At 35.6% G+C, this 12,320-nt stretch overlaps 1 protein-coding gene across 2 annotated transcripts in view; it reads left to right on the top strand.

The window, feature by feature from the left end:
• Positions 1 to 12,320, top strand: part of b4galnt4a (beta-1,4-N-acetyl-galactosaminyl transferase 4a) — a 148,788-nt gene that overhangs the window by 75,185 nt on the left and 61,283 nt on the right. For both annotated transcript variants that reach the window (XM_056739944.1, XM_056739943.1), the window contains exon 4: positions 9,404 to 9,499. In XM_056739944.1, coding sequence (XP_056595922.1) covers positions 9,404 to 9,499 — 96 coding nt within the window. The remainder of the gene's footprint in view (positions 1 to 9,403; positions 9,500 to 12,320) is intronic.

The raw sequence follows: 12,320 nt of genomic DNA, 5'->3' as shown, positions 1-12,320 counted from the left end.
TTACAAATTCTTGTGAGATTGTGTTGAATATTCACAATGTACTGTATTAGAAAAGATACTCATTTTTGTTATAAATAAAAACAATGATTGTCTCTTCTTACTTTCTTTTAGCTACAAGGATACGTCTGTATGTTTGCACATGTAATAAATACTGTAAACAAATAAATTATTACTTGGTGTTAAATATCGGCAGCAGCCATATCATCCTGTATCCCAAGACTAGTTGCCCGCTGGAGCTAAGCAGGGCTGAGCCTAGTCAGTACCTGGATGGGAGACCTCCTGGGAAAGCTAGGTTGCTGCTGGATGACGTGTTTGTGAGCACCAATAACCTTGTGTGTAGTGGGCGTTCTGGCGCAATATGGCTGCCGTCGCATCATCCAGGTGGATGCTGCACATTGGTGATGGTTGAGGAGAACCCCTTAAAGTGCTATGAATGTCCAGAAAAGCGCTATATAAATGTAATGAATTATTAATATAAAAAGACAGCACTAGTTTGAAACAGATGTGCCTGTAATTCCAAATGAGATGCATGTACTGTAAATACAACATTGACATAATTTTACTAAATATTAAATAAGTAATAATTTGATTTATTAATTTAGTTTTATTCTAGTTTAATTTATACTAAACGTTTATTGTTATATTTTTAGTTTTGAAGTTACATTGTTAGCAATTTTGAAATGTGCATTTTTCATTTTATAGTTTAATATTTTTATATTGCTCTGTTAACGTTATTTTATATTGTTGCCGCTAAAACCATATATAAATTTGACAGATTTTTTTAGTTTTAGCTTAGTTCATTGTGAATTAATCATTTTAGTTCCTCAACTTATTATTTCATTTTTTTATAGTATAAGTTTTTATTGACAAAAATGTTTTTATGTTTTTCCTCTTGGTATTGTCTAAAACACTTTTGCAAGGATAAAAATATGAATTCCAGCCCCATTGTCCATCCCCATTGTTCATACAAATATGCAATATTAATGCTGCTTTCTGACACATTCCTGAATGCAACCAACTGAAACAGAGTTTACATTAAAAATGGTTGAAATCATACAGAATGCGATTTTTCCAATGTGTATTACCTAAAACCATTAATATACCAATAATACAATATTAATGGTATGCCAGAAACACAAAAATAATTCACAACAAGAGGCAAAGTTCAGTGCTACCCCAACATGTAACTTAAATCTGAGTAATGGACTAATTCGTTCTTCTGAAATACAGGTCATGCATTAGTCGCCGGTACTGTGAGGCAGCATGGTTTCCATCTGCACATTATTAAGAGCGTTTGATTGCTATCATCATTCAATATGAGCCCATATGACATCATAAAGGCCACAAATGAGTGATCGCTCATGAGATCGATAAATGGATACATGAAACTATGCAAAGCACAACAACTAATCCATTTGATATATGGCATTTCTGGATATCAATGCTGGACTACAATTGATTTAAAGTGTGAGTATTAAATGACATTGTTGTAGATGCGATTTATTATGGTTTTCCAAGTTTCGTGGAGACATTTTAATGGCATTTATTTGAAATGCCAGCTGACAAAATTAGATATAAGATATAATAAAATATAAGACCCCGTCATCCCTTGGGCTGTATGACAAATACTCTTCCCTCATACATTCACTATACTTGGTACAAATGTCCTGTGAAGTAAGTTCCTGGGAAAAGGTCAGGAAACATTTTTAAAGATGTCATTCATACATAGGCCTACATACTTTAGTGTGGAAAACCTTTTTAGGATGAGATGTTTCTCATTCAGAAGGTCTGTCAATGCATCTCTAAGTGACATCAATGAGCTCTTGCAGAGACATGCAGAAGTAGGTTCTTAAACTAGAGATGGAGTCATCAAACATCGTCTGACAGAAATGACTTGAGAGTTCAATCCAGGCAAGAGCCGAAGTGCAAGGTTTGCGCTATGTGTGTGTGCGCTTCTGCCCATATTCATGAAAGAGGAAATGTGGCATCTCCCAACGGCTCTAATGGCTATCAGCAGTCTAGGGCTTCAGATCTTAAAAACTTGTTGTTTTTTTGCAGTGTTAAGTGCCTCTCAAAAATGAAGTAGATCTGTACTTAAAAACTCAATGATGTATTTGAAAAGAGCCTCTTTTAAACACTACTGTAAATGTTGATTGACAGCATGCAAATGCAAAGCAGTTAAAAAATATCAATCTGTTGACTGTCTGTTAGTTTGTAGGGCCCCGTTGTATTTTGACAAATTAACCAGAAACTTTCATGCGTAAATACTGCAATAAAAATGTGTAGATACTAAATAAATAAATATAAAGTCAATATTCACAATCTATATGGAATAGATTTATGTATACTGTATATTGTGTGTAAATGATTATATGCAGTGGTTTAATAAAGGGCCTTGAACTTTGAGGCTCACTAATATTTAAAAATGCGTCAAAATGCATTTTCAGGAGCCATAAATCACTTTTGTAAAGAGCACAAGAGATTTCACGTAAATCTGGAGATTATATAAATTATTTATTAATCCAAACTTCCCCAAAAATCTCTGTAGTTACATGTAAAAAGAATGGCACCATATGGAAAATACAGTTATTTATAGTAGGGGAATCACATGGTTAATCTCTGTGGCCTAGTTTTTGGGCTGGTAGAGGATAGACCTCATACCACAAATGAAAGCCTGAGAATATCTAAATCCAACATAATAAAACTAGTTATATAAGGTTGATGCCTGTTGTCTTTGACAGTTTCATTTGTGGTTGTACATGGTGTGTACAAAGAGTATATTTTGATGATTCCTATATGGTAACAAATTTAATTTTGCCATTAACAGAAATTCAGGCCGGGTGTAGACATCCCTGAGGGTGCGACATGTTCAGGATAGGATGGAAATAGACATGGCCTTAGATCCCCATGTGGTCACTGCTTTTAAAGAGACCATATGCTACTTTGTATCATTTTTTCCCTTGAAGATTGTAAGTAACATTTTAATATTAGTCAAGGTTCCTTGCACCAAAAAACAGACGTGTGAAAACAAATTGATTTTAAAACAGCCATTTAAAATAAGGTTTCTACCAAGTCACTTATGAATCATTACTATTAGATTCAACGCACATTTGTAATTATTGCTTGACCTCCAACCTCTCAGTTCTGATGGTTGAAACCATTCGTGCGTTATAAGATTCGCTGGACACTGATGCAATGAAACAAACGAAACGGATTGATTTTCCCTCGCTGCCAGTACCGCAAGGTGCCTTTATTGCTTTCTGGAAGTTTCTGTCGTGTGTGCAAATGTGGCATGTAACTGTATTGTGTATTCACTTATTGATTGCATTTAGAGAATTCGGAGAGGAATAGCAAGGAATCATTTGCGAGCCAACGGCAAGAAATAAACAATAACTCAGAGTTCTCTTCTGTCTGATAGAATCTAATGTGTTCCGACAGACACCTAACAGGAGAAATAAAACACAGTGGGTTAAGTGTAGTTTGCTGTCTGATAGGAGTGTAGCGCATCTGTTTATTGGAGTTGTTAACAAAATCTTTTTTTTGTTAAAACCAAAAATTATTGGAAACTCTTACAGAATTTGTTTTTCTATCTATTAAATGTCAATATACTACATCATAAAATGTTGAATATATAATTAGTATATTTTATCATAATATAATGTATTAAATACGAAATATTATAATATCATAAATATTATTGTCACGGTCCACTGTTAGCCCTCATTCACCACTGGACTACCGTACCGATAATCCTTTGCACCGGTCAAGTTATGTTTGATTTCACCCCCAACTGCAGGGTTTTTCCTGGATTCAAAATGAGGCGGAGGTGGTGCCATCCTGATCTTGTACACACACACACGTAGGCCTACCTTTAAGTGGCTTAACCAAAGTGACTTTGAGTTTGACATATTAAAAGTTATATAAAATTAGATAAAAAGGACAATTATTAAGTTATATAAACAGTACTTTCATTTAACCAAAAATATATGTTTTTTTAATCAAATAAACCTTTTTTATCATTTTTAACTAACTTTTCAGCCACAATAGCCAACAGAATTAACCAGTCTTACTAAACATTCACATCTTGCATTCTATGTGGTTCACTTTGAATGATTCAATGATCTCTTTTATTCGCTAGCGACTGAAAAGTTTAATCATTTAAATGAATCGGTTCAAATTAGTCATTCGTGGGCGAGTCGTTCTGAACACAATGTGAGTTCATACTGGTGAACTCGCTGTGTACAGTAAACGCTGATTAAACTATCCAACTGCACAGTTTAAGACATTACAATGATGTACGTCAAGTTAATTTAAGAAAATGAAGAAATTAAACGTGCTTTGATGCAAAACAAACAGCCGTCAAACACAGGCTGATAATGAAACAGCTTTTCATTGTTGCATAATGCTGCAACTGCAGTTACAAATGACAGTCTGTTAAATGCACGCAGCATTTCTTGTAAAGACTCACTACATAATTTTGGCTCGAGTCTGAGGCGGCATGACAATCGACGGAGGCGGCCGCCTCCAATTTCTCTATGCAGGAAAAACCCTGAACTGATGAACATCTCTGGACTCTTTATATACTCGTCCACTTCTGTCATTCATTGTCCATTGTTTGTGTATATGATATTGTGCATGTTGTTGTATCTTCTTCATCTTGGATTTTATTAAAGTATACATTGGATTATCTTCGTCTCTCGATTGTTCGTCAGCAAGAACTTTTACAATTATGATAAAAAAAATTCTGATATGTATGATATTATGTATGTATAATATATATTTAATATTTATATATACATTAAATATATATTTATACAAGATAAAGAAATATTTATAATACATAATAAATTGCTGCTTTTTTTACATTATATATGGACTTATATAGAGTATATAGAGATCTAGTATTTAAGATATTGCATTATATTTTTCAGTTTATTTCCATATATTTTATTTTGTAAGGGAACCTGAATCTGAAAGTGAATAATGATTCCAGGAATATAAACAAAGCATTAAAACGAATGAATTTTCGTTTTATTTCACAGTCAGTGTTTCCCACATGATTTTGAGAGACTGTGGCGCCGATGATGTCACACACTAATTAAAATTTTTGGTGACGTCATCACGTCTTGTTTGCGTTTGGTCTTGTTTTGGCATTTGAAATCTGTTTCGCAGAACAGTCAGACATAAAACGAGTATAAAATAGTGTCTAAACACGACCCAATAACATCTCGTGTTTAATCCAAACTTACTTTTACTTTACTTTAACTGCTGCTAAAATCCTAATTTATAAACACGACATCGCCTGATAAAATCACCATACATTTACACTGAATGGCAGATGTCATGATTCTGCCTCTTCTTGTCATGCCTTCTTGATCTTGTTGCAGAATCATGGCAGGGCCTTTTGTTTTATGTGGAGAGACCATTTTGGCCCTGTTGGACTTTCTTATGCTCTCTCCATTAGTTTATGCCCCGCACCTGTTCCCTCTTGATTAAGATCCCTTTATAATGCCCTGTCTGGTGCCAGTTTGTAGCTTGTTCTTAGTCTGGTTAAAGACATTGCGTCTTTTTCATATCTTGGAAAACCTTGTTCACATTAAGTTAAGTCAGTGTTCATCTTCCTCAAGTGTCATCTTAGTTTAGTTTATTTTAGTGTCCTGTTAAGTCGAGTTGATGTCTTCCCCTGTTTTGCTGTTTTACCTCCTCGTGGGCTTTTATTTGTATTTTGTAAGAGTTTTTTGTTCCATTTAACCCCTTGTTGTCTGAAACCTAGGTTCTTTGTTCAGTGTTCATGACAGGCAGATATATGAGGTGATTTTGGCTATATTAGCCTGATTGTTTGTCTCATGCAGCGCACATTCTTTACTGCCTTTGCTCTTCTCATCAATGTGTTGTTGTGTTATGAGCTTTCTTTGGATTTTAAATGCAAGTGATAGTTTTATTGTAGATCGCGTATAGCGCAGACAATTCGGTGCACATTCAGAAATATGAGAGAATATACTGTTGCTGTTCCACAGATTAACAACTACAGAACACACGCGTACACACCGCACCCTGGGGAGAGCGAGAACTGGCACACAGACACCAAGCACATAGAGAAAGACTGTGTGGGAAACTCTGCTCACCTTTCGTTAAATTATGATAATCTAGATCAGACATCTACTCTGACAATAACATCTGTGACTGTTGACGTTTACATGAAAAATCAAGTACATGGAGCAAAGCATATTGAAAACACCACCTTTTAATTTGTTTAGTTTCATGTGAGAGAGGAGCTGTCGAGTCACTGCACGCAACATTAGAGAGAGAGAGAGGTGCTGAGCGCTCGTAACTCTACAATAAATGAAGCTGTTTTAGAAAGTAAGGTAAAAATGTAAATGGGAATCATGAAAAATCTATTAATGGCGGCCAGAGTTGATGGTGTGACAGGCCGCGATGAATAAATCAATATGGGAAATAGACAAGGCAAGGCTATTTATATAGCACATTTCATACACACGGGGAATTCAAAGTGCTTTACATAAAATGATTGACAGAGAGAAATAAGATTGTAACGCGGTTCAATAAAAGGAAGGAAGGAAGCGGGACCTGGCGAACATTTAAAGCACTTTAATCAAAATAAATAAACAATAATACGGAAGTAAAATGCCGGCAGCCATCTCACGGTCGACTGCCGGCCATATGAACATAAAAACAAACTTAAACATATATACGGGCCCGGTCCCCTCTCGTCAGCAGTCCCGTCACGTGTCCTCTTATGCTCCCTATTTCCTCCCTGAGATATGCGGGACCGGTGTGCGCACAGCTGATTCCAACTATCACTCACGCCACCGGCCCTGCCTCACAGCTCTTGTCCCGGCTTCCTCACCACAAAGACGTATCATTAAAATGCAAATGATATAAGATCACAAATAAGACTTTAGATTTTAAGAAACAATTAAACAGCAATAAAATTTATAAAAAATGTGAGTTTATATATAAAAGGAATAAGAAGTAAAGAAAAACTAATTAGAAATAGAAGTGCAGTTGCAGTTGAACACAATGACATAAAAATTATATAAAGTATAAACATTTTTTAACAACACACGCTTTTTTAATTCAATGCTATAAAAATACAACTGAGAGTTGGCATTTTATTGTGCATGGCCGCCTGTGCTTTCGCATGCTAACTGATGCTTATTTTTTATGACGTGCCCCATCAGAAGCGTTTATGATGTGATCTAAAGCGCCGGTTTATTTTTTCTACCGGGCTCGAATCTGTCCATCTGCTTTACCTTTTGGACTATAACACCTCGTTTTTTTTCCGGTGTTTGTTTTGTTTTGACTCCACAGACTTTAGATGCTCAGTTGAGCTTGCTGGACAGCGTGTGCCTGAACACCAGTCATCTAAACTGCCCTTATGTTTTATTAATGAAGAACTCTCGTCTGTATCACAATCTGTAGTTTCGGCAGTTCGGCCCAGCTGAGGTCAGACAGCAGCGGTCATGTGGGGATTAGTCCTACATCCCTTCTTCCGAGGGATCAGCACCAGCTTGTGACTCAGTCTCTGATGTCATTTTAGTATACATCTGATAAAGCAGAAAAAGTTGAGCGAAATAACTGCTGTTTTTTGACAAGTCTGTATTTTTAAACCAGGAACGCAGAGGCTCCATGCTGGAGAGACCACAGCACGTGTTTTAGGATGCTGATCCCAGCATGGGCTGCTGGCAGGGTTGTTGAAGCTCCTTTGAAACTAACTTTTCCTGAAGTAGCTTTCTAATTCAAAGTAGTTTAATGTAACTTTTACTTTTACATTCAAAGGAAAGAAAATTACAAGCTACTAACACAAAGAAACACCTAATTTTAAAATTACATCAGACAATAACATTTGTTTTTAACATCATAGCAGTATTTATCTCAATATAAAACAATAAGGCTGTCATTTTGGGTAAATTCAATTATCTTGAGAAGATAAATGTACAATAAATAGCTTCACCAAGTACATAAACACAAGATGCCTCATAGTTTCTTCATTTCTGCATGCATATGTCTAACTATTTGAGAGCGTATCATCTGGACTATTACACTGTATTCCAGGGAAATGTGTTTCATTAGAGCCTCAGTTCATTTAATGTGACAAATAAACATCACAATAACAGACTACAGCACTACTTGTTGGAAACAGTAGTTTGATACTAGAAATGAAGTTTAAAAGTCACTGGGCTACTATACAAAAATGCATTGGTTTTCCCCAACGTTCAGGTTAACAAGCAAAACTTTCTTAGTTAATAACAGGTTTACCGCGCACGTGCTGAAACAGCAGAGCCAGAACAATTTCATTGCCCCCGGTTGGCTGGCTGCAGTATAGGTCATAAGCCCCGCCCTCTCCATGTAAAATGAAAAAAAATCCAATAGCACTTCAAATATATTTTTGCCAATGACAGGTTCTGTGAGGTCTTATTACATGTTTGGTCTGTAGGGCTGCACAATTCTTTTCACAAATGATAATCACGATTATTTTATTTTGCTCAAAACTTTTATCCCGGTTAATAAACACAGTTATTTTGTCAGTTCAGAACTTTGGTTTTTAATTTGCTTCGCTTTACTGCCAATGAATATGTTATAATCTGCTGCCATTGAACATCCTCAACACCACATTTCAAAGCACGCAATCAATCGTTTAAACACCCTTCATGTTTGTATGTGGGTTTTACAAAATAAATATCAAAATAGTACAAATGCGGTGAAAAAAAATGCTTTTTTATTCACTGTTAAGTGGCAATTTAAAAGATAAAAAAAGTTTAGCGATGATTTTTTGACCTTATAAGGTGTTTTGTGCTTGCTTTTAAACATTGTTATCACAAGGATTATGCTCAATTAATTGTGGTAAGCATACATCGTTATTATGATTAAAATATGATTAATCGTGCTGCCCTAATGTACTGTACTATATGTTCAAGTGTTAATTTTTTCTAATATGTTTGGTTTTAGTTATAAAATGCTATAAAAAGAGGTGTGGTGACATGATTTCTTCATTTACAAATGAGATATCCAGAATATGGGCGGGACCTTGATAGGCTCCACCTCACGCTCACTACAAGCGCAGACTCTTGCTTCAAATTACGTCTTTGCCGCAATATGTCAGTGGCCATATCTCAAACATTTTGGCTTCATTTTTCTTCAGTAGAAGTGATTGAGGACACGTCACCAATCTTTTTACAGTCTATAGTTAATTCGCGTAACCAGCAAGACTTCCTTGGTTAACTAGCATAACAAACAAACTTTGTTCACTATAGGTTCTATGTGTAGATTTTAGCAGCAACTAGCGGTGAGGTTGCGAATTGCAACCAATGGTTCACTTTACTTTACTGTTTTGTTTTTCTCACACATTTTAATATAGCTTTTTCTTCTGTCCTCCTCACAGTTCAAAGGTCAAGCAAACCTGCACGTGTTTGAAGACTGGTGTGGCTCCTCAGTCGCTCAGCTCAGGAAGAACCTGCATTTTCCTCTCTACCCTCACGTAAGTGTGAAATAAAGCCATTGTGTTTGTGAGCTTTTGTGGACAAACATACACAATGTACAATCCTCATGTCCTCACAATGTAAAGGTTAGTGAACACCAGTAGATCGGTTTATCTTGAACATTCCGGGGCTGTGTCCACAAAGGCGTTTCTTCCTTTATTTCTACTTTTTAAAGGGGCTCAGTGCTGGTGTTTGACAAGAAAAATACTCAATTTGGGGTACAATGCTTAGCTCATATGCTCTTGCAGCCGTCTTTTTCAGTCAAGCGTCTGGCGTTCACCCCCTTGGACACAGCCCCATAACCCGGTGAGACCAAACTGTTGTTTGGTTACTTATTGTGACACAACAGAAATACAAAAAGTGTCTGACAAAATATTACTAGCTTTTCTAGTAGCAGGGGTTAGAGTAAAAAGTTTCAGATTGACACAGACTCTTTTGACACTATTTTGTCACATTGAACCTAGTTATTGTGGTTGAGTTGTGAAAATGATATGGTTAATACGAAAAGAAAAGCATTAAATCTGAAAGAAACAATCATTATTAGTTACAGCTCATGGTTATGATTCTAGTCTTACATTATAATTATGAAATGTTTGTAATAATGTAGTGCATATGTAATTTTACATGACTGTTGTGTACAGTAGTATATCAAGTACATTTAATTGACAGTCATCCAGAGAGCTACAGTGTGTATTACAGAACGTTATTTCATATTTACATCATTTACAGTAATAGTTATGTGATACAGCAGCGCTCATGTCTGACCTATAGGAGCATATATATATATTGATCATACTGTATGTTTGCATAGGTAGTCTAGTAAAGAATATCAGAAGGTAAACTAAGGAATTGTTTAACAACACTTAAAGCCTATATGTATAATTCATCATAAAAGTAGTTTTAATGTATTCATTATGCATTGTAACAAACCTTATAATGCATTGTAACGTCTCATGAATACTTGTAACTACAGATAAAACATTTTCAAACTCATCACTTCATTGCATTTTTATTTGGCTATAATTCTTAACAACAACTTTTAACTATAACAACACACATGTTGTTATATGAACAATTATAACGCATCATACCCTTTAATAACCCTTTAAAATGCCTTATGCATAAAGGCTTACAGTAAAATGTTACCCAAATGGTCTGTTTAGCTAAATACTTGTCTGTATGTCATCTTTAGTATTGTATTGTATAATGCAATCTAATCTGTGGGTTATACTTCATACACTCTAAAAAATGCTGGGTTATTTGCTTAACCCAACAGCTGGGTTGAGCCTGTTGGGTCATTTTGTTGGGTTATTTTCTCAGTGTTGGGTCATTTTTTGAGTAACCCAAACGCTGGGTTACCAGTCTGGTCCAATTGAGTGACAGTTGAGAGAGTAAACCCCTCCCACTCCTCTACGCATCAGACAAACTTTACCTTCGCGGGCATTTTGATGCACCTCATCACGAAAAGTTGTTATTCGGAGAATAAAAGGTATGTTTTACGAGTTTTTAATGTATAAAACTATTACTGTAAAAAAAATGCAAGAGAATGCAAAATTCGGCTGTTCGCATTAGGTTTGAAAGTAACGTTACAATCTAGCTTCGTTAGCTTTGGATAGCCAGTCTGTTACGTTATGCCCACGTTGTTCTAATTTACAGCTTTTTAATCATTTAAACTTCCTTTTTGGTGAACATTTCCTCTGAAATGTGTGACTTGTGTGAGTCATTAAGTTCAGTAACTTACGCAACTTGATATTAGTTTAAGGTAGACATGAGAGCGTCGTGTCAAAAGCAAGCATCCAGCTCATTTTTTTTATAAATACCGCTAATGTTCGGTGACGGAACTTAGATTTAAGAGTCTTTTAGACGAGAATGTAGTTGTTAAGAAATCAAATACGTGATTTATATATAAACATAACGCCTCTTTGAGATTTTGTGAAGACGCTGTCGGAGGTGTGAGCATCAGGCTGTCAGCGGTCGTGTCTCCGTGGAGAACAGCTCTATCTCGGCCATTGCTTCGGGAATAGCCGCTGGCTCTTATAACGTTAGTGACTAACAATGCGATATAGTTAATTTTGGGTATATGAGACGAAAAATTGTTGCTCTTTTTAGACTTCTACTTATTCCCGAGTGTGTCGAATTAGTGAAGGGTTGTTTTAACGTTTATAATATTTTTTTTAAGACTGTATTTCGCTTTCTGTACTAGATCCCACTCTTCTTTTTCCCCCCACTGACAGCGTGCAGAATAACAGCTAATATTAATGGATCATTCTATTCAAGAGAATGTCAACTGGAACTTGGATGTTTTCATAACAGGCTTAAAGGTAAACATTATTTAGGTAAAATGTTAATGTACTTCTTTATATGTTTATTATAATCCATTGTGCTCTGGGTAGGCCAGTCTCCTTACATTCTTCTCTTGTCTCTTCTCTTGTCTCTTTTCTTGTCTCTTTATAGATGAACAAATTGATAAAGAAACCCTCCTGCTGAACATCCACTTCCAAAAGTGCTCACCACACTGTTGTCTACAACTCCCAGGAAAAGAATCCTCTTCAGTAAGACTGCTCAGTGGATATTTTAGGTTAAGCAGTGCTGAAACCGAAAGAACTAACACTCTTTAAAATGTTTTGTGAGTTTATATGAAGAGGAAAGTTACGGTGTCCCTTTTTCACATCCATAACGCTTGTTTATTTCTTTTTTTATAGAAAACTTGTGCATAGACTTATATTTTATCATATAAATGCGGTTCTATCAACAAGGGTTTAGTAAAATACTTTTTATAGTGTTTTGAAGTGTTAAGTTGTCTAACTATTTATATTTACT

The sequence above is a fragment of the Triplophysa dalaica genome, chromosome 24, assembly GCF_015846415.1.
Source record: "Triplophysa dalaica isolate WHDGS20190420 chromosome 24, ASM1584641v1, whole genome shotgun sequence".
NCBI classification, from domain to species: domain Eukaryota; kingdom Metazoa; phylum Chordata; class Actinopteri; order Cypriniformes; family Nemacheilidae; genus Triplophysa; species Triplophysa dalaica.
Note: the sequence above shows the minus strand (reverse complement) of the source record. Positions and strands in the feature narration are given on the sequence as shown.